The 21,058-nt window shown below is 45.4% G+C and overlaps 1 protein-coding gene across 1 annotated transcript in view; it reads right to left on the bottom strand.

Annotated features, from left to right (window-relative positions):
* The window catches only part of paxip1 (PAX interacting (with transcription-activation domain) protein 1), a 140,191-nt gene that overhangs the window by 51,024 nt on the left and 68,109 nt on the right, over positions 1–21,058 (bottom strand). The window contains exon 10 of the mRNA XM_080212980.1: positions 4,683–4,820. Within this exon, the coding sequence (XP_080069106.1) occupies positions 4,683–4,820 (138 nt within the window). The remainder of the gene's footprint in view (positions 1–4,682; positions 4,821–21,058) is intronic.

Here is a 21,058-nt window from a genome sequence, read left to right as displayed (position 1 = left end):
TAAATGCAAGATTTTCTGCTTTTGGTGCAAGTTTATTACTTCCAGTAACCAAAACTCCCTGATGATCTTTCGCAGTTGTTTTTTAAAATCCCCACGCTTCGGTTTCAGCACTGTTTCTTAATCTCTAGAGTAAACTAAAGTTACCATTTTGAACAGATCGTTCTGTCAGTGTGATGCTGAATGTATTCTGCAGTGAAACTATTGTTTAAGGTTATCTGCAGATTGGGAACTGCAGTTTGACTGCCTGGGGTTAATAATTTTGTACGGATGGATGGATGCTGAATTCACTCTGCTGGGTCCTTTCATCACCATCTGCACACTGACGAGTCACTTGAACTCATTTAAGCTTATTTATTCATGTCACAAGTAGCATTAACACTGCAATGAAGTCATTGTGAAAATCCCCTCTTTGCCATACTCTGGCACCTGTTCAGTTTGGTGCCAATGCACCTAACCAGCACGTCTTATGGACTGTAGGACAAAACCGGAGCACCCAGAGAAAACCCACAGGGAGAACGTGCAGACTCCGTACAGTGACCCGAGCAGGGAACTGAACCCAAGTCCCTGGCACTGTGAGGCAGCAGTGCTAACCACTATGCCGCTTGGGATATCTCGGACTGAGGGGCATAGTGGAAAATTGGAGCAGGATGTATTGGGGATGACATCGACAAGCACTTGACAATGGATATTGGAGGTCTGAAAATCTCTTCTGCATGTGGCATGCTGGGTAAATGGTTAATTTTAAAATGATGCTTTTTGTGCAGACTCCGCAGAGACAACAACCCAGGCTGGGAACTGAACCCAGATCCCTGGTGCTGCGAGGCAGCAGTACTAATCACTGTGCCGCCCAGTTTCTGAAAGGGTGCAGAGGAGATTTACAAGGATGTTGCCTGGACTGGGAGGCATGCCTTATGAAGTTAGGTTGAGGGAGCTGGGACTCTTTTCCCTGGAGAGACGAAGGTTGAGAGGCGACCTGATAGAAGTTTACAAAATGTTGAGAGGAATAGATAGGGTGGACTCTCAGAGGCTATTTCCCCGGTTTGAAATGGTCGCTACGAGAGGACACAGATTTAAGGTGCGGGGAGGGAGGTTCAGAAGTGATGTTAGGGGTAAGTTTTTCACTCAGAGGGTGGTGAGTGAATGGAATCGGCTGCCGTCAGTGGTGGTGGAGGCGAACTCGCTGGGGTCTTTTAAAAGACTTCTGGATGAGTATATGGGGTTTAATGAGATTGAGGGTTATAGATAGGTCTGTAGGTTGGTAGGTGATGTGGTCGGCGCAACTTGTGGGCCGAAGGGCCTGTTTGTGCTGTAGTGTTCTATGTTCTATGTTCTATGTTCTGCTGGAGGTGGAATTTGTTGACTGAAGCTCTTGGAAATTGTGGCTACTGTGGCCAGTTCTGGATCTGTCTCCAACTCATTCTCTTCTGAATTTTCAAACAGATTCACTTTCAACCGCACCGCTGAGAAGTGAAGCAAAGCGTCCATGTTAGGCCATTCGTTGTGAGCTTATCCAATGTATTTACTTGAGGTGACTTCCTCCAGCTGCAAGATGGAAAACAGTCTGTCTTCACTGAACTCTTCAATTACTCAAGAATTCAGCATGTCTTCTGAAGCCACTTCTTCACTTAAAGGTAACCCAACATTTCTGTTCCCATCAGAGATCTCCATTAGGCATGTCATGCCGATATGCAATCACCACATTTTGTTCAGATGAGTGATCAACAGCGCTGAGGAAGTTGGACTGTGTTGACTCATTGCTTACTTGTATATATTCATCGGAGGTAATAGACAGGAAGTTTGTCTGCCTCTGGGACTTGGTGGCCACTCATGAATCTTCAACCACACTCGCTTCTTAATTATCAAGAGCGCTTTGCAGCTCCTGCTTTCATTCTCCAACCATAATCCAATTACAGGTCTCGAACAGTACTTTAGAAGTAGGGCATAGTATAAATTAGGAAATGAGGGAGGCTTATGAAAAGGGCACAATGGTAGTTATGGGTGACTTTATCATGCATATTGACTGGATTAACCAACTTGGCCAGGGTAGCCTTGAGAAAAGGTTCATAGAGTGTACAAGGGACTGTTTCTCAGAGCAGAATGTTATGGAGCCAACCGGAGAACTGGCTAAATTAGTTCTGGTTCAATTCAAATATGTGGAGGACGTATTTTACACAGGGTGGTGATGGCCTGGAATGCACTGCCAAGCAAGGTGGTTGAGGCAGACACACTAGGATCATTTAAGACTCAACTAGATAGCTACATGAACAGACTGGGAATAGAGGGATACAAACGGATAGTACAGTTAGGAACACATGATCGATGCAGGCTTGGAGGGCCGAAGGGCCAGTTCCTGTGCTGTACTGTTCTTTGTTCTTAGTACTTATTGTATTTCAGAAGTCTGCAGTAGAAGGCATTTCTACCTGTCCTGCTTAACTTCTTCAGCAATGGAATCTGTCCTTGTCACACAGCACCAAATACGCTGGGTACTTTTGTAACTTTCTTTTTCACTTCACTTTTGTACAACTTTGTCTTCAAAAAAGTGTTTGTCTATACGAAGTACATGTAATTATATATCCCCACCCCACTCCCCCATGGACCACTTACAGTCCCTTGTGGACTATAACCACAGGTTGGGAACCACTGCTGCAGAGGAATAGGATATCACTGACTGCAACTTCCAGATTTCCACATTACTGGATGGATGCCAAAGGACAGAATCCATACAGTGCAGAAGGAGGCCATTCAGCCCATTAAGTCTGCACCGACTACAATGCTGCCCAGGGCCTATCTGCATAACCCCATGCATTTACCCTAGCTTGTCCCTGACATTAAGGGTCAATTTAACATGGCCAAACCATCTAACCCACACATCTTTGGAGTGAGGGGGGAAACCGGAGCACCAGGAGGAAACTCACACAGACACGAGGAGAATGTGCAAACTCCACACAGACAGTGACCCAACCGGGAATCGAACCTGGATCCCTGGCACTATGAAGCAGCAATGCTAACCACTGTGCCATCGTTCTGCCCAAATGTTTGTCATTTTCCATAACTGATGGTGAACGCTGATGACTTTGCTATTATTCCTATTGGGCCATTACATCAAAGCGTTCAGAGGGCTTTTGTTTGAAGGATCTATCAGCTTTTCCCTGCTTTGGTGCTGGAAGCTCTGAGTTGTTGTTGAATGTAGGCAGGCACTGCATCACCAATGCAAAGCACCCAACAGCAGTCAACTGGTTGGCTAATACGATAGGCTTAGATTGATTATATTGTTATAAATTTCAATCAAGTGTGATTTAGTGCATCATGGCAAATCTGAGCTTCCTATGGATATTGCCCTCTGTCCATTTCCTTCTGACAGGCTCTTTCACTGAGGGGGCAATCACTGGAATTTTTCTTTTCAATGATCTCTTGTCATCAGTCACAGAAAAATTCTGAGCGGTCATGCTCATTGCTTCTAAATTCTGTCCATGGTCCTAACTCAAGGGTTCAGACTTCATGCTTTATGTACAAGGGGCCAGCTAATTTAGACAGCTATCATAGATGCCTGACAATTGGCCCAAGTCAATTCCAGACATCCTTGGGCAGCACAGGGTATTGCCTGCACAATAGTTCTACCCTGTTGGTTCAAGTTTCACTTGAAGCCATTTTCCAGATGAAACATTTAACTGAGATGCCACCTGCCTGCTCAAGAAGAAACAAAAGATTCCAAGGCACTATGTCAAAGAGCAGGGGACTTAACCTATGTCCTGGCCAATACTCACCCCTCAATCAATATCTCAAAATTATCTGGTCAAAGTCATATTGCTGCTTACAGAATAAGTGCAAAGTAGTTGGTTTTATTACAACAGTAGCAACATTGACTACACTTTGCATTCAATGGCTTTACCATCACTGATTCCTCCAGTATCATCATCCTGGAGGTTACCATCAGCCAGAAACTCAACTGGACCAGCCATATCAAAACTGTTGCTACAGGCTGAGGCTCCTAGAGTAACTCACCCCCCGACACCATCAAGCTTGTCCACAATCTACAAGGTACAAGTCAGGAGAGCGATGGAATACATGCCTGGATGGGTGCAGCTCCAACAACACTCTAGGCTTCGCATCATCCAGGACAAAGCAGCCTGCTTGACTGGTACCTCTGCCACAAAACATTCAGTTCCTCCAACACCAACGAATAATGGAAGCATTGCAGGAATTCACCAAGGCTCCTTGGACAGCATCTTCCAAACCCACGCCCTCGACGACCTCGAAGGGCAAAAGGCAGATGATGGAAGCCCCACCACCTCCAAGTAACTCACCACTCTGACTTGAAAATATATCACCGTTCCTTCACTGTTGCTAGGTCAACAGCTTGGACTTCCTTCCCTGTCAGCACTATGGGTGTACCTACACTTCAGGGACTGCAGCGGTTCAAGATCACCATTTCCTTCTCAAGGGCAATTATGAAGAGGCAATAAATGCTGGTCTAGCCATCAAAACCCAGACACCTTGAATGAATTTCTAAAACATACTTAAAAAGAAAAGCACTTTAAGATATTGAACATTCAGGAAAAATGCTAAAAGTACAAGACTTTGTTTCTTTTTTTAAGCTAGTACTGCTCAACTAACAAAAATTAAACAGCCTTATTTAAGCCACCGTGAACACCCAGCTATAGCCACCTTTCAAAAGTACTCACGTGTTGGGAACAAGGTTTACCGCCTGGTGGGAAGGCTACAGGAAAATGCAGTCCCCTGTGAGGTGGTATCATTTTCTTCTTCTTTAAAATAGTGTTCAACCAATGAGCGGTGACGCATCGTTTTCCTTCTCTCAAGGCCTAGTAACAATAGAAGAAAAACATGAAACCTTCGCAAAATGGGGCATGATGGTTTAAAAAACAATCACAATGAAATATTTCCAATAAGAAGCATGGAAAACCATTTCTCCCTCCACAGTGGCAGCATGGTGGCACAGTGGTTAACATTGCTGCCTCACAGCGCTAGGGGCCCAGGTTCAGTTCAAGCCTCGGGTGTCTGTGTGGAGTTTGCACTTTGTCCTCCGGGTGCTCCAGTTTCCTCCCACAGTCCAAAGATGTGCGGTTAGGTGGATTGGCCATGCTAAACTGATCGGGGAGAAGTAGGACAAATACAGGAGTTGCATGGCTAGGGCCTGGGTTGGATTGTTGTTGGTACAGGTTTGATGGGCCAAATGGCCTCCATCTGCACAGCTAGAGATTCAATGATAATTCTACAGTAGCATGTGGTCCTGTACAATATCATAGGAAACAGACAAAAACAAATAAATGTTAAAATTCCATGACCAAGTCGGACGACTTAATGCTGCACTTGAATCTCAAACACAAATGGATGGACACACACAGGTTCTAGTCCCAAAGTCTCAGGGAAGCTGGTGAATTTCACTCCACGACTGCTATGCTAAGAACAAAAAAATGCTGGAGGAACTCAGCAGGTCTAACAGCATCTTTGGAGAGAGAATAGAGCCGTTTCGAATCAGGATGACTCTTGGTCAAATCTCCGGCGCCCAAGGTCCACTGGGCATGAGGAACTGTTTCCCAGTTTGCTATATGCAAACTGATAGCGGTGCAACATATTCAAAAATCACACCAGTGATTGAAGGGAAGCAATTCCCAAAGAAAGCTATATTTGCTTTGAAGGAAGGGGTCAATTAGAGCTAAAGTAAACCATAAGCTCGAGATCTGTTTATAGTTAACATCCTGCAGCAAACAGCCTGTTCAATCCTGCCAGCGTCTATACATGGTTGACAATGAACAAAGAACAGTACAGCATAGCAACAGGTCCTTCAGGCCACTAAGTCTGTGCCAATCCACATGGTCCTACCTAGGCCAACCACGTGTATCTCTCTAAATTCCGCCTGTTCACGTGCCTATCCAGACAAGATCCAGACCTCATTTCTTTACTCTTTTTCAATCCCATTATAATGTAAGTGTATTCCTCTTCATTCAAATGACTAAATCAAATAATATTTCAGCACTACATTCTCATTTTCTGACTGACACGCCTTAATTCAAATTATTTGGATATTTCAATTTTTCCATGGCAGGCTGCGCAGAAAGACAAATGATGGTGATCGTGGGTAGGGAGGATAGTAACAGCAGCGATCTCAACACAGGACTGGAATCAGTATTTTGCCTTGATGTTCCCTTCCTTGAAAACACTTTTAAAGAGTGCACTTTACAACATCATTTCAAACTGTTCAAAGCTTTCATCATTATCTGAATGTACAGAGGGCACTGAGTTCAGGATAGCACTTTAGTTTTTATTCTTTCATGAGATGTGGCTCTCACTGGCAAGGCCAGCATTTGCTACCCATTCCTAAGTTCCTTTGAACCGAATGTCTTCCTCCACCATTCCAGAGGAGAGTTTTGAGTCCACATTGCTGTGGGTATGAAGTCACACGTGGCCAGATCAGGTAAGGATGGTAGATTTCTTTCTTTAAAAGGACATTAGTGAACCAGATGGGCTCTTATGACAACAACTTTCCATCAATGAGGTTAGCTTTTCAATTCGAGATTATTCCTTGAACTTAAATTCCACCAGCTAACATAATAGATGTTGAACCCACATCTCTAGAACATTAGTTTGGATCTCTGGATGTAACAGTCCAGTTACAACTACATAACCATCTGCCTACAAAAAAAACTTCATACTTTATCCAGCCTTTCACTGGGTACAAATGCGCAATACTGCGTGGTTCACCCTACTAAGAAAATCATGGTAGTCTGTTGAAGGACAAATGACAGTGATCGTAGAGGGGGAGTATAGTGACAGCAGTGATCTCAAGACAGGACTGGAGTCTGAAGTGCTGTGCTGAGATGAATTGCGGTTAAATTTCCTTCAAAGTGCAGACTGACTGGGATTAGCTGTTTCAATTTCTGGAGATGTATATTTATCATTATAGCTGTGTGATCGATTTCCTCAACAGCACAGAACTAATGAGTTGCAGTCAGCCAACAGATTTGTTCTTTTGTCAGGTGCTTCTGTTACAGTACTGATTGTGACCCACCAGGGAGCAACCTGAAAAGGTTAATTATATCCCAAAAAGGTTAGCAGCATCCCAAAGTAATGAGATCAGAGAGCACCATTTATTATCAGCCGTGTTGTCTTCAGCATTCATATTTTCTATCATTGCTTTCCTAAATTAACAAATAATAAATAAATTAGCATTTATATCTTCCTTCATAAAACTGTGCTCAGTATGCTACCAGATTTCACAGCAAAATAACAGATCATTTGGAACAAATGGTTCATACCAGTGTTTATGCTCCACTAGAGCCGCCTCCTGTTTTTTTTAAAATTCATTTATGGGACGTGGGCGTTTAGGCTAGGCCAACATTTATCGACCATCCATTCACTTCATCTCAGCCTATCAATACACCTTCTATTCCTTTCTCCCTTGTGTTTTTATTTTGAATGCTATTCACCTTAACTGCTTCATGTGGTGGCGAGTTCCATATTCTCATTGCCCTGAGCAAAGACGTCTCACTCAAAGAGCAGAAGCATCACTAAAAACATCAGCCAAGGATGGAAACTCAAGTATGCATTTCTCCTTACTTAGTTTAAAAAAAAAACGTTATTTGCCTTTGAAACATACTCAGCTTCAGGATGCTTCACATAGCACTTAGTTCCAACACAGCATCCAGTCTTGTCTGAATGCATAACCAATTCAACAGATCAATCAAATTTTGCAAGTGATTAGTTTCTTCTTTAGATATGATATCACTTTTCTGTGATGACCTAGTCTGATTTACTGAAAAAGGTACAACATTCTCGAGATAGGATTACTGATTCAAATTTCTCCAGACCTATCCTGCTTCACGTCTAAACCAATATGTTTAAAAGCTCTTAAAGCCTGGCTTTCAATCTTAAGTTCCGCTTTAAGATTAACAATATTTCACAAATTCCACAGTGCCACCCTTTAAGAAATCATCAACAAACATCATGAAGATGCCTGAAAACTTGCCTTTTTAAAACCAACAAACCATTGTTGGGATCTGCCTCTTTACGGTTAATACTTCATGTCAATGTTGCAGATGAACAGTTTATAAAGGAGGGAAAATGGTCTGTGATCAAGTGAATCATCAAATCATACAGTGCAGAAGAGACCTTCCGCCGAACAAGTCAGCATCAACACATTAGAAATACCTGACCTCCCACCTAATCCCATTTACCAATACTTGGCCCAGAGCTCTGAATGTTATGATGTGCCAAATGTTCATCCAAGTACTTTTTAAAGGATGGTTACCCCTCCCTGGCACTGCATTCCAGACCATCACCACCCTCTGGGTAAAAAAGTTCTCACATCCTCCTGAAAACTCCTGCGCCTCACCTCGAACCTTTGTCCCCTCAAGACTGATCCTTCAACTAAGGGGAACAGCTGCCCCTTATCCACTGTCTGTACACCTCGATCAGGTCCCCCTCAGTCCTCTCCGCTCCAAAGAAAACAACCCAATCCCACCCAAGCTCTTTTCGTAATGAAAGTGTTCCATCACAGGCAGCATCCTGGTGAATCTCCTCTGCATCTCCGCCAATGCAATCACATCCTTCCTACAATGTAGCGACCAGAACTGCGCACAGTGAGACAGATGATTAAATGGTGATGCAAGGTAAAAGGACTCAGATACGAGAGTTGAACACAGCCTGCTTTCAGCAAAACAGATCTCAAAATATACCACACTCTGGAAGCAACATTCAGGCCAGAAACACATTTGATTAGTATCCACAGCTTTTTTTTTTCTGCATTGCCTGTCCCTTTGGGCAGTTTCTGAAAAACAGCTCGCTGAATTATTTTTCCCCACAGAAATGTGTATTTCATGCTGATTGGTTTTAAAACCCACCATATTTGGCCAGAAGCGCTACAAAGACTTTCAGGATGACTTTTTCCATTGTAGGCGAGCCCACCCTAACATCTGCACTGCCCAATCATTCTTCCAATACCATGCATGTAGCCCATCTACAAGGATCTTTTCCATACAAATCCAACAATGCAATGTCCCCCATCTATTGTTTCACAAGAAACTATAAATTCCTTCTAGCTTCATCTAGTAGCACTCAGCCATTCCACAAGCTGAGTGCCATCTAGTCATTAGTTTCCCTTTGAGTTTGAGGCTTCTTTATTTCAACCCCAGTGATTGATGGCCAACCAGGAGCGGTAACCTGATAGACGTCAAAGGAAATTAGTGAACCAGACTTGTCTTAACAACAATCATAAGAACATAAGAACATAAGAAATAGGAGCAGGAGTAGGCCATCTAGCCCTTCGAGCCTGCCCCGCCATTCAATAAGATCATGGCTGATCTGACGTGGCTCAGTTCCACTTTCCCGCCCTCTCCCCATAACCCTTAATCCCCTCTCTTATCAAAAACCCATCAACCCGCGTCTTAAAAATATTTAGCGAGGCAGCCTCCACCACTTCAACGGGCAGAAAATTCCAGAGATTCACCACCCTTTGAGTGAAGAAGTTCCTCCTCAACTCCGTTCTAAACCGCCCCCCCTTTATCTTGAGGCTGTGCCCCCTAGTCCTACTGTCTTTTTTGAGCGGGAAGAGTCTCTCCACCTCTATCCTATCCATCCCATTCATCATCTTATACGTCTCAATGAGATCTCCCCTCATTCTTCTAAACTCTAACGAGTACAAGCCTAGTTTATTCAGCCTCTCCTCATAGCTCAATCCCCTCAACTCCGGTATCAGCCTAGTAAACCTCCTCTGCACTCCCTCCAGGGCCAAAATATCCTTGCGCAGGTGCAGCACCCAAAACTGCACACAGTACTCCAGCTGCGGCCTCACCAATGCCCTATACAGCTGCAGCAAGACCTCCCTACTTTTACATTCAATCCCCCTCGCTATGAAGGCCAGCATCCCATTCGCCTTCCTGACCACCTGCTGCACCTGCAAGCTGGGTTTTTGCGACTCATGCACAAGGACCCCGAGGTCCCTCTGCACCGTCGCCTGCTGCAGCTTTTCGCCACGTAAGTAATAGTCCTTCCTACCATTCTTCCTACCAAAGTGGACCACCTCACACTTGCCAACATTAAATTCCATTTGCCATTTCCTGGCCCATTCGCCCAGCCTATCTAGATCCTTCTGCAGACTTTCCACACCCTCCGCACAATTTGCCTTTCCCCCAATCTTGGTGTCATCAGCAAATTTCGACACCCTGCACTCGGTTCCCTCCTCCAGATCATCTATATAAATGGTAAATAGCTGAGGCCCCAGCACCGACCCCTGGGGCACCCCACTAGTCACCAACTGCCAATCCGAATAGCACCCATTGACCCCCACTCTCTGCCTCCTATTTGACAACCAATCCTCTATCCACGCTAACACCCTACCCCCAACTCCATGTCCCCTGACCTTCTGCAATAACCTCTTGTGAGGTACCTTGTCAAACGCCTTCTGAAGATCCAGAAAGACCACATCCACCGGCTCCTCTCAGTGATAGTCTTGTGGTCAATCATCACTGGGACTAGCTCTCAATTCCATCATTGACGAAATTTAAATTTAAATTTAAATTCTACCAGCTGCAGTGGTGGGATTTGAACCTGTGACCCAGGGCACTAGCCACAGACATTACCACCATCTGGATTTAATAAAGCTCTATGGTTTTTTAAACATCGCGTGCGCAAATGGAAAAGAACAATGATTTGAAATATCAGCATCCCTTTTTATCCCAAAACTCAAACTGTCCTTGTGGCTGTTTTTTGATTTTGAAGTGTCTTTTTTAAGTTTACTTATTAATGCCACAAGTAGGCTTACGCTAATGAAGTTACTGTGAAAATCCTCTAGTCGCCACACTCTGGCACCTGTTCAAGGGAGAATTTAGTACGGCCAATGCACCTAACCAGCACGTCTTTCGAACTGCGGGAGGAAACTGAACACCCAGAGGCAACCCACGCAGACACTGCGAGAACGTGCAGACTCTGCATAGACAGCAACCCAAGCTGGGAATCGAAACTGCGTCCCCGGCGCAGTGAGGCAGCAGTGCTAAACACCACACCATCATGTAGTTTACAAATATTCTTTTCCTCTGAGATTCTGATCATTGATCAAGATTTCTTTACTGAGGGTTACTTGATAGGTTATTCCAAACTGGGACGCACTACACCTATGGCCAGTTTCAGCAATGCTGCATTTGCTGCGTTTCATTAAAGGGAAGTCGTGTCTGACAAATTTACTGGAGTTCTATGAGGATGTGTCTAGGGCGGTGGATAGAGGAGAGCCGGTGGATGTGGTCTTTCTGGATTTTCAGAAGGCGTTTGATAAGGTACCTCACAAGAGGTTACTGCAGAAGGTCAGAGGACATGGAGTTGGGGGTAGGGTGTTAGCGTGGATAGAGGATTGGTTGTCAAATAGGAAGCAGAGAGTGGGGGTCAATGGGTGCTATTCGGATTGGCGGTTGGTGACTAGTGGGGTGCCCCAGGGGTCGGTGCTGGGGCCTCAGCTATTTACCATTTATATAGATGATCTGGAGGAGGGAACCGAGTGTAGGGTGTCGAAATTTGCTGATGACACCAAGATTGGGGGAAAGGCAAATTGTGCGGAGGGTGTGGAGAGTCTGCAGAAGGATCTAGATAGGCTGGGCGAATGGGCCAGGAAATGGCAAATGGAATTTAATGTTGGCAAGTGTGAGGTGGTCCACTTTGGTAGGAAGAATGGTAGGAAGGACTATTACTTACGTGGCGAAAAACTGCAGCAGGCGACGGTGCAGAGGGACCTCGGGGTCCTTGTGCATGAGTCGCAAAAACCCAGCCTGCAGGTGCAGCAGGTGGTCAGGAAGGCGAATGGGATGCTGGCCTTCATAGCGAGGGGGATTGAATATAAAAGTAGGGAGGTCTTGCTGCAGCTGTATAGGGCATTGGTGAGGCCGCAGCTGGAGTACTGTGTGCAGTTTTGGGCGCCGCACCTGCGCAAGGATATTTTGGCCTTGGAGGGAGTGCAGAGGAGGTTTACTAGGCTGATACCGGAGTTGAGGGGGTTGAGCTATGAGGAGAGGCTGAATAAACTAGGCTTGTACTCGTTAGAGTTTAGAAGAATGAGGGGAGATCTCATTGAGACGTATAAGATGATGAATGGGATGGATAGGATAGAGGTGGAAAGACTCTTCCCGCTCAAAAAAGACAGTAGGACTAGGGGGCACAGCCTCAAGATAAAGGGGGGGCGGTTCAGAACGGAGTTGAGGAGGAACTTCTTCACTCAAAGGGTGGTGAATCTCTGGAATTCTCTGCCCGTTGAAGTGGTGGAGGCTGCCTCGCTAAATATTTTTAAGAAGCGGGTTGATGGGTTTTTGATAAGAGAGGGGATTAAGGGTTATGGGGAGAGGGCGGGAAAGTGGAACTGAGCCACGACAGATCAGCCATGATCTTATTGAATGGCGGGGCAGGCTCGAGGGGCCAGATGGCCTACTTCTGCTCCCATTTCTTATGTTCTTATGTTCTTATCAAATAGTCTACTGTAGCAGAGTTTCCATCAACTCTGAAAACGGAGTCTGCAAAGTAAAAGCTGATTTAACTTATCTCCTTATTTTCATTTTAACTTCGTTTGCAGTCAACATGTAAGAATCTTGAATTAGAAGCCCTATCAAGAAGCCTATAAGGGTCATGAGCAGTGATGCCAAGGAGTGTCAGGGCACAGTGTCAGTTCCAAGGAGCTATTACCAGGTTTAGTCTTCAAGCTGTTTTGAAAGCCCTTGAATACAGGGGTCATTGCCCTCTGGGGAAAAACAGCAAGAATGCTACTGAATCCTGTTGCTTAGCCACCCTTAACCACAATTAGAAAACTGTATGCGAAGTGACACAATGAACTTAGCAGCCAAATTGAAAGCTTTGTTCTACAAAGGCTGACCACTACTGTTATTTGCATTGCGAAGTATTAGACCCTTTAACGTTTGATCACCTTTCTCAAATGGAGAAGTTAGAGAGTCAGCTAACTTCTGATTTTTCAGCGAGATTGATAAGTTCAGTGCTTAATCAGGCTGGCCGTTACGTCGTGTGACTGCTCGCATGAGGAACCGATTGAGATTACTCAAACAAATTTCACATGCAGCCAAGACAGGAGAAGCCTATGATCCCATTAGATGGTTCTTCAAACGCAGCTCTCAGTCCTTTCAAGCCTGGATGACGGATGCTGTCTGATTTCATGGCGAAGCTCCAGGTCCTAAAGCTCCCAATCCTTGCTCAAGATGCTGACTAATAAATCCCAAGTGGGCAGCACGGTGGCACAGTGATTAGCACTGCTAACTCACAGCACCAGGGTCAATTCCAGCCTCAAGTCACTGTCTGTGAAGTCTGCACTTCCTCCCCATGTCAGTGTGGGTTTCCTCGGGTGCTCCACTTCAAAGATGTGTGGGTTAGGTGGGTTGGCCATGTTAAATTGACCCTAGTGTCAGGGGGATTAGCAGAGTAAACGTATGGGGTGATGGGAATTGGGCCTGTGTGGGACTGTGCTTGGCACAGACTCAATGGGCCAAATGGCCTCCTTCTCTATTGAAGGGATTCTATGATCCTATGAAAATGAAAGTGGAAAATGGTTCATTGCTTTTATCCATCCTCAAAATGTATTACTGACTGGACATTGCCCTTCAGTTGAAGATACACCTACTAGCCACTGTGGTCACTGCTGTCACTATGCCACGAGACTGACTGAATTTACGTGCTTATCTGGATGGGTTGCCTTCCTTCAAGAATCCAGTGGTTTTCTTCTTCAAACTGAAGAAACCACAGAAAAACAAAAAACATTGGAAATATGCTACAGTGTTAGTGTGCCCTTGAGAAGAAAAAGGCTTTGACATTTCTGATGTGCAAGTGCCTTCAGATGGACAAAATGCTGAAAAGCCAAAATGTCATAACCAATGCGGCACATCTCTCTTACAGACAGACCATTTCAGATGAAGCCAGGGAGGAATGTTTTCTCTGGGAGGATGGTTAATATTTTGAAATTGTCTTCCACTAACAGCAGAGGCTGGGTCATTTAAGTACACTCAAGGCCATGTTAGATGGTATTTTGATCGACAAGTGAAGTGAAAGTGCGGGGAGAAAGCAGGAAAGTGCAGTTAAGACCATAGTCGGATGAGTCACAATCTTATCCAATGAGAGAGCACAGTCCAGGAACCAAATGACTTTTACTATGTAGAGTTTTGGTCCCCTTATCTAAGGCAAGAGGTACCTGCATTAGAGGCAGTCCAGAGAAGGTTAATCCCAGGTACAGAGGAACTTTATGAAAAGTTGAGTAGGTTAAGCTTGTACTCATCGGAGTTTAGAAGATGGAGGTAGAACCATATTGAGATATAGGATTTGCAGGGGGTTTAACAGGATCGATGCTGAGATGATGTTCCCCCTTGTGGGAGAGTCTAAGATCAGAGGGCATAATCTCAGAGTAAGGGGTCACTCACTTAAGACAGATGGAGGAATTTCTTCTAGTGAGTCTGTGGAATTTTTTTTATCAGAGGGTTGTCGCAGTTGGGTCAAGGCTGAGATAGTCAGATTTTTAATCAGTAAGGGAATCAATGGTTATGGGGATCAGATGGGAAAGTGGGATTGAGGATTATTGTATTAAATCAGTCACAGTCATTGAATGGCGGAGCAGACCTGATGGGCCAAATGGCCTACTTCTGCTCTACATCTTATGATTTAACTTCTGCTTCTCTTTCCTATGATCTTATGACCTATGTATGGCCAGCATTTTGCTTTTGTTTTTGATTTCCACATTTGCAGTTTTATTTGCTTTGATCAGAAACTGAGGGACATCTGAAAATGCAATCATAATGTTGGAAGCAGACTGTACTGAGGACTGAGTCAACAGCCATCATGATCTCCTCAGCCTGCACTGGTTGCTTCAGGCAGGCTATGGAAACGTACATTTCACTTACTGACAAATGCAGATGAACAGAGTTCACATACACAGCTTCGTGAATGTGAGCATGCTGGTAGAGAAAGCAAAGAGGGGCCAATTGAGACTTCATAAATAGTGGTTTAATGCACAAGAGTAAAGAATGAATGATGTATTTATGCAAAATACTTGCTGTGCTAGTTACAGTACTGTGCAGAATTTTTAGTACCACATTATGGAAAGGATTCGAAAGCCACAGTTAACATTCAGTTTAGTATTACCAGGTACATTGGCAAGGATAGGAAAATATATATTTGTAAAGAGATGAGATACTGAAGCTATTTCCATTCAAACACAAAGCAAAAAAGGAAATTTAATGGAGACTTTTTAAATTATAGAACATTAAGAATGTGAATAGGAAACAGTTACTTTCTCTGGTCGAGAAGCTGGTAAGAGGAGTTTATTTGTTTATTAGCAGTAAAGGTGACGAGAGATTTGGAGTGCTCACGTTATATAAAGGGTTGCTTGAACGTAGAAAATGCTTTGCTTTAAGAAGTGTTGAAGCAGCAACCACTGGCTTCAATGGCTCATTACTCCCACTGAAGGGAATAATGTATGTAAATGTTTGAGACACAGGGCAATAGGGCAAGCATGGGGCAGTGGGATTAGTTTTAAATGCAGTCCTAAATGTCAGCATAGATGCAATATGCCAAATGGCCTTCTGTGCAATGAACATTGTTTGCTGGAGCAGACGAGGAAGGAGCATCAGAGAGAAAGCTAAGACTTTACCTGTTAAAAACCAGTTTAAAATAAGTTTAAAGCACTTTGTTCTTTGTAGAACTGTTTAAAGCATTTACTTATTGTATTTACTGCTTTAAGAATTGTGAGGGAGTGATTATCAGGCAGTTGTGGCCCATCAGCTTTAATTATCAAGTGTCCACACGGTGAAGCCTTACATTGTTTGCTGGAGCAGACGAGGAAGGAGCATCAGAGAGAAAGCTAAGACTTTACCTGTTAAAAACCAGTTTAAAATAAGTTTAAAGCACTTTGTTCTTTGTAGAACTGTTTAAAGCATTTACTTATTGTATTTACTGCTTTAAGAATTGTGAGGGAGTGATTATCAGGCAGTTGTGGCCCATCAGCTTTAAATCAGCGCCAAGTTTAAAAGGAGGCCTGGTGTAGATAGCGGGCAGCGTCGGAGCGGGCAGCGGAGTGAGAGGGAAGCAGAGTGAGCTATTAGGGCTTAATATCAAAAAGGGCTTGAAGGTAAAAAGGCCAGGTTGAAAGAACAAGGAAAAAAAAAAATTTTTTTTTCAAAACTACTACAGCAAAAAACAAGGAAAAAATTTTTTTTCCCACAACAAACTATATTGAATAATGGAGGGGCATGTGATGTGCGGTTCCTGTATGATGTGGGAACTGGTGGACCCCAGGGTCCTTCCCAGTGGCCATGTCTGCAGTAAGTGCAGGTTGCTGGAGGAGCTCCAGCTCAAGGTGGATGAGCTGGCCTCTGAGCTACAGACACTGAGGCTCATCAGGGGGAGAGAGGGTGTCATTGTCAGTGGGGTGCAAGTGACATCCACCCCCGCTAGACTGGCTAAATCTAAGGGTCAGGAACAAAAGGGGGCTGCTGGGAGGAGGAAGGGGGGTGAGGAGCGGAGGCCTCAGCCTCTTAATCTGCATAACAGGTTTGAGGTTCTTGCTTCCAGTCTGGAAGAGGACGAGGCAGGTGAGGTTGGTGAGCAAACTGCACACGGTACAGTGATGCAGCAGGACATAGGCAAAGAGAAGGGGAAAAGGAACGTAGTAGTGATTGGAGATAGTGGGGTGAAGGGTATTGACACTGTCCTTTGTCACAATGACAAAGTGCACAGAAGGGTGTGTTGTCTGCCTGGTGCTCGGGTACAGGATGTCGCAGCTGGGCTGCAGAGGAATCTGGAGTGGGAGGGTGAGAACCCGGTTGTGGTGGTACATGTGGGTGCCAGCGACGTAGGCAAAGTGCGGACTGAGGATCTGGGGAGGGAGTATGAGAAGCTGGGAATGGAATTAAAAAGTAGAACCGACAAGGTGGTCTTCTCTGGGCTACTGCCTGAACCGAGTGCAGACGGGCGTAGGGTTGACAGGATAAAGGAAGTGAATGGGTGGCTCAGAGATTGGTGTGGGAGGAATGGGATCGAATTTATGGGGCATTGGCACCAGTATTGGGGTAGGTGGGACTTGTTCGGGCGGGATGGGGTTGGTCTGAATCGTGCTGGGACCAGAGTGCTGGCGAATCGAGTAAAGAGGACTGTAGACAGGGCTTTAAACTAATTAGGGGGGGGGAGGGTGCGAGGGTAGGTGATGTTAGGAGGTCTACAGTTAAGGATAGGGTACAGGTAAGGGAAGAGGCTGAGGATGTCCCAAGTGGTGGCGTTACGGCAAATAGGGTCCAGAAGAAGGCTGGGATGAAAGCGCTTTATCTGAATGCACGAAGCATTCGGAATAAAGTGGATGAGCTGGTGGCGCAGATCGACACAAATGGATACGATCTGGTGGCCATTACAGAGACGTGGCTGCAAGGTGACAGGGACTGGGAGATGAATGTACAGGGCTATCAAGTGTTTAGGAAGGATAGGCAGGAGGAAAGAGGGGGTGGCGTAGCTCTGCTGATTAAGGACAGCATCAAGGTGGTAGCAAGGGATGATATCGGAGCCAAAGAGCAGAAAGTGGAATCGTTGTGGGTGGAGATTAGGAACAGCAAAGGGAGGAAGACGCTGGTGGGTGTCGTCTATAGGCCCCCGAATAATGATCTGGAGGTGGGGCGGGCTGTTAACGCGCAAATAAGTGCGGCGTGCAGGAATGGGACGGCAGTAGTTATGGGGGATTTCAATCTGCATATTGATTGGTCGACCCATGTTGGACGAGGTGGGCTCGAGGAGGAGTTCTTGGAATGCTGCCGGGATAGTTTCCTGGAACAGTGTGTGTTGGAGCCGACGAGGGAGCGAGCTATCTTGGATCTGGTGCTATGTAATGAGGCGGGTAGAATTAGGGACCTTGAGGTGAAGGATCCTCTTGGAGAGAGTGATCATTGTATGGTGGAGTTTCTGTTGCAGATGGAGGAGGAGAAAGTGGGTTCCCGGACACGTGTCCTTTGTTTGAATAGAGGGGAGTATGGTAGGATGAGAGAAGAATTGGCGAATGTGGACTGGGGGAGCGCGTTGGAAGGTAGGTCTGCTGAGGAGCAGTGGAGGATCTTTAAGGAGATCTTTCTTGGTGCTCAGCAGAAATTTATTCCGATGGTTAAAAAGGACAGTAGGAAGAGAGGTAATAAGCCGTGGATAACGAAGGAGGTGAAGGAAAGTGTTAAATTAAAAGCGGAGGAATTTAGAGTAGCTAAGAGCAGTGGGCGAGAAGAGGATTGGGAAAGGTTTAAATGTCAACAAAGATTGACAAAAAAGTTGATAAAGGAGGGTAGAAGAAGCTATGAAGCTGGGCTAGCACTTAATATAAAAAAGGATAGCAAGAGTTTTTATAAATATATAAAAAGGAAGAGGCTGGCTAGGGTGAACGTTGGTCCCTTAGCGGATGAGAAAGGGGACCTAGTGGTAGGGGATGGGGATATGGCTAAGGTCTTGAATAACTTTTTTGTTTCTGTCTTCACGGAGGAGGACGTGAATAATTTGCCGGGTGTTAGCGATGGAAAGGTGGTAGGACTGGAGGGTCTTAATGACATTACTGTTACTAGAGAGGTGGTGCGCGACAGACTGGAGGGGCTGATTGTGGACAAGTCCCCAGGACCGGATGGAATGCATCCGAGGGTTCTGAAAGAAATGGCGGAGGTGATAGTGGATGCCTTGGTGGTTATTTTCCAGACGTCGCTGGATTCCGGGGAAGTGCCGGAGGATTGGAAAACGGCTAATGTTACGCCGTTGTTTAAGAAGGGTGCCAGGCAAAAGGCGGGGAATTACAGGCCGGTTAGTTTAACGTCTGTGGTAGGTAAAATGTTAGAATCCGTCATTAAGGAGGAAATTGCGAGGCATCTTGAAGGGAATTGCTTGATAGGGCAGACGCAACACGGTTTCATTAAAGGGAAGTCGTGTCTGACAAATTTACTGGAGTTCTATGAGGATGTGTCTAGGGCGGTGGATAGAGGAGAGCCGGTGGATGTGGTCTTTCTGGATTTTCAGAAGGCGTTTGATAAGGTACCTCACAAGAGGTTACTGCAGAAGGTCAGAGGACATGGAGTTGGGGGTAGGGTGTTAGCGTGGATAGAGGATTGGTTGTCAAATAGGAGGCAGAGAGTGGGGGTCAATGGGTGCTATTCGGATTGGCGGTTGGTGACTAGTGGGGTGCCCCAGGGGTCGGTGCTGGGGCCTCAGCTATTTACCATTTATATAGATGATCTGGAGGAGGGAACCGAGTGTAGGGTGTCGAAATTTGCTGATGACACCAAGATTGGGGGAAAGGCAAATTGTGTGGAGGGTGTGGAGAGTCTGCAGAAGGATCTAGATAGGCTGGGCGAATGGGCCAGGAAATGGCAAATGGAATTTAATGTTGGCAAGTGTGAGGTGGTCCACTTTGGTAGGAAGAATGGTAGGAAGGACTATTACTTACGTGGCGAAAAACTGCAGCAGGCGACGGTGCAGAGGGACCTCGGGGTCCTTGTGCATGAGTCGCAAAAACCCAGCCTGCAGGTGCAGCAGGTGGTCAGGAAGGCGAATGGGATGCTGGCCTTCATAGCGAGGGGGGATTGAATATAAAAGTAGGGAGGTCTTGCTGCAGCTGTATAGGGCATTGGTGAGGCCGCAGCTGGAGTACTGTGTGCAGTTTTGGGCGCCGCACCTGCGCAAGGATATTTTGGCCTTGGAGGGAGTGCAGAGGAGGTTTACTAGGCTGATACCGGAGTTGAGGGGGTTGAGCTATGAGGAGAGGCTGAATAAACTAGGCTTGTACTCGTTAGAGTTTAGAAGAATGAGGGGAGATCTCATTGAGACGTATAAGATGATGAATGGGATGGATAGGATAGAGGTGGAAAGACTCTTCCCGCTCAAAAAAGACAGTAGGACTAGGGGGCACAGCCTCAAGATAAAGGGGGGGCGGTTCAGAACGGAGTTGAGGAGGAACTTCTTCACTCAAAGGGTGGTGAATCTCTGGAATTCTCTGCCCGTTGAAGTGGTGGAGGCTGCCTCGCTAAATATTTTTAAGAAGCGGGTTGATGGGTTTTTGATAAGAGAGGGGATTAAGGGTTATGGGGAGAGGGCGGGAAAGTGGAACTGAGCCACGACAGATCAGCCATGATCTTATTGAATGGCGGGGCAGGCTCGAAGGGCCAGATGGCCTACTCCTGCTCCTATTTCTTATGTTCTTATGTTCTTATGAACTGCCATGGATCTTCCCTCACTTAAAAAGGGAAGGAGGATCCCTGGTTTAATTATGTAGAGACACAGAACACTCCACCCATTTTCCCACCTTGTCTCCATAACCATTAGAGGGATAGGTAGTGTTGAGGAAGCAAGAGGGCTACAGAAGGACTTGGGCAGGTTAGGAGAGTGGGCAAAGAATTGGCAGATGGAATACAGTGTGGAAATAAGTATCAGGTTATGCACTTTGGAAGGAGGAATGAAGGGATAGACTATTTTCTGAATGAGAAAATGCTTCGGAAATCAGAAACACAAAGGGTCTTGGGAGTCATTGTTCAAGGTTCTCTTGAGGTTAATGCGCAGGTTCAGTCGGCAGTTAGGAAGGCAAATTCAAAGGTCAGACCCCATTTGGAGTATTGCGAGCAGTTTTGGGCCCCATATCCGAGGAAGGATGTGCTGGCATTGGAAAAGGTCCAGAGGAAGTTCACAAGAATGATCCCTGGAATGAAGAGCTTGTCACATGAGGAATGGCTGAGGATTCTGGGTGTGTACTCGTTAGAGTTTAGAAGGATGAGGGGGGATCTTATTGAAATTTACACGATACTGCAAGGCCTAGATGGAGTGGATGTGGAGGGAATGTTTCCTCTGGTAGGAAGAAGTAGAACTAGAGGGCACAATCTCAGGCTAAAGGGATGATCCTTTAAAAGGGAGATGAGGAGGAATTTCTTCAGCCAGAGAATGGTGAATCTATGGAACTCTTTGCCATAGAAGGCAGTGGAGTCCAGGTTATTGAGTGCCTTTAAGACAGAGATAGATAGGTTCTTGATTAATAAGGGGGTTATGGGGAAAGGCAGGAAAACGGGGATGAGAATAA

Source organism: Carcharhinus amblyrhynchos, chromosome 2 (genome assembly GCF_965287045.1).
Source record: "Carcharhinus amblyrhynchos chromosome 2, sCarAmb.v2.hapA, whole genome shotgun sequence".
NCBI classification, from domain to species: Eukaryota; Metazoa; Chordata; class Chondrichthyes; order Carcharhiniformes; family Carcharhinidae; genus Carcharhinus; species Carcharhinus amblyrhynchos.
This window is presented reverse-complemented; position numbering and strand designations above follow the sequence as displayed.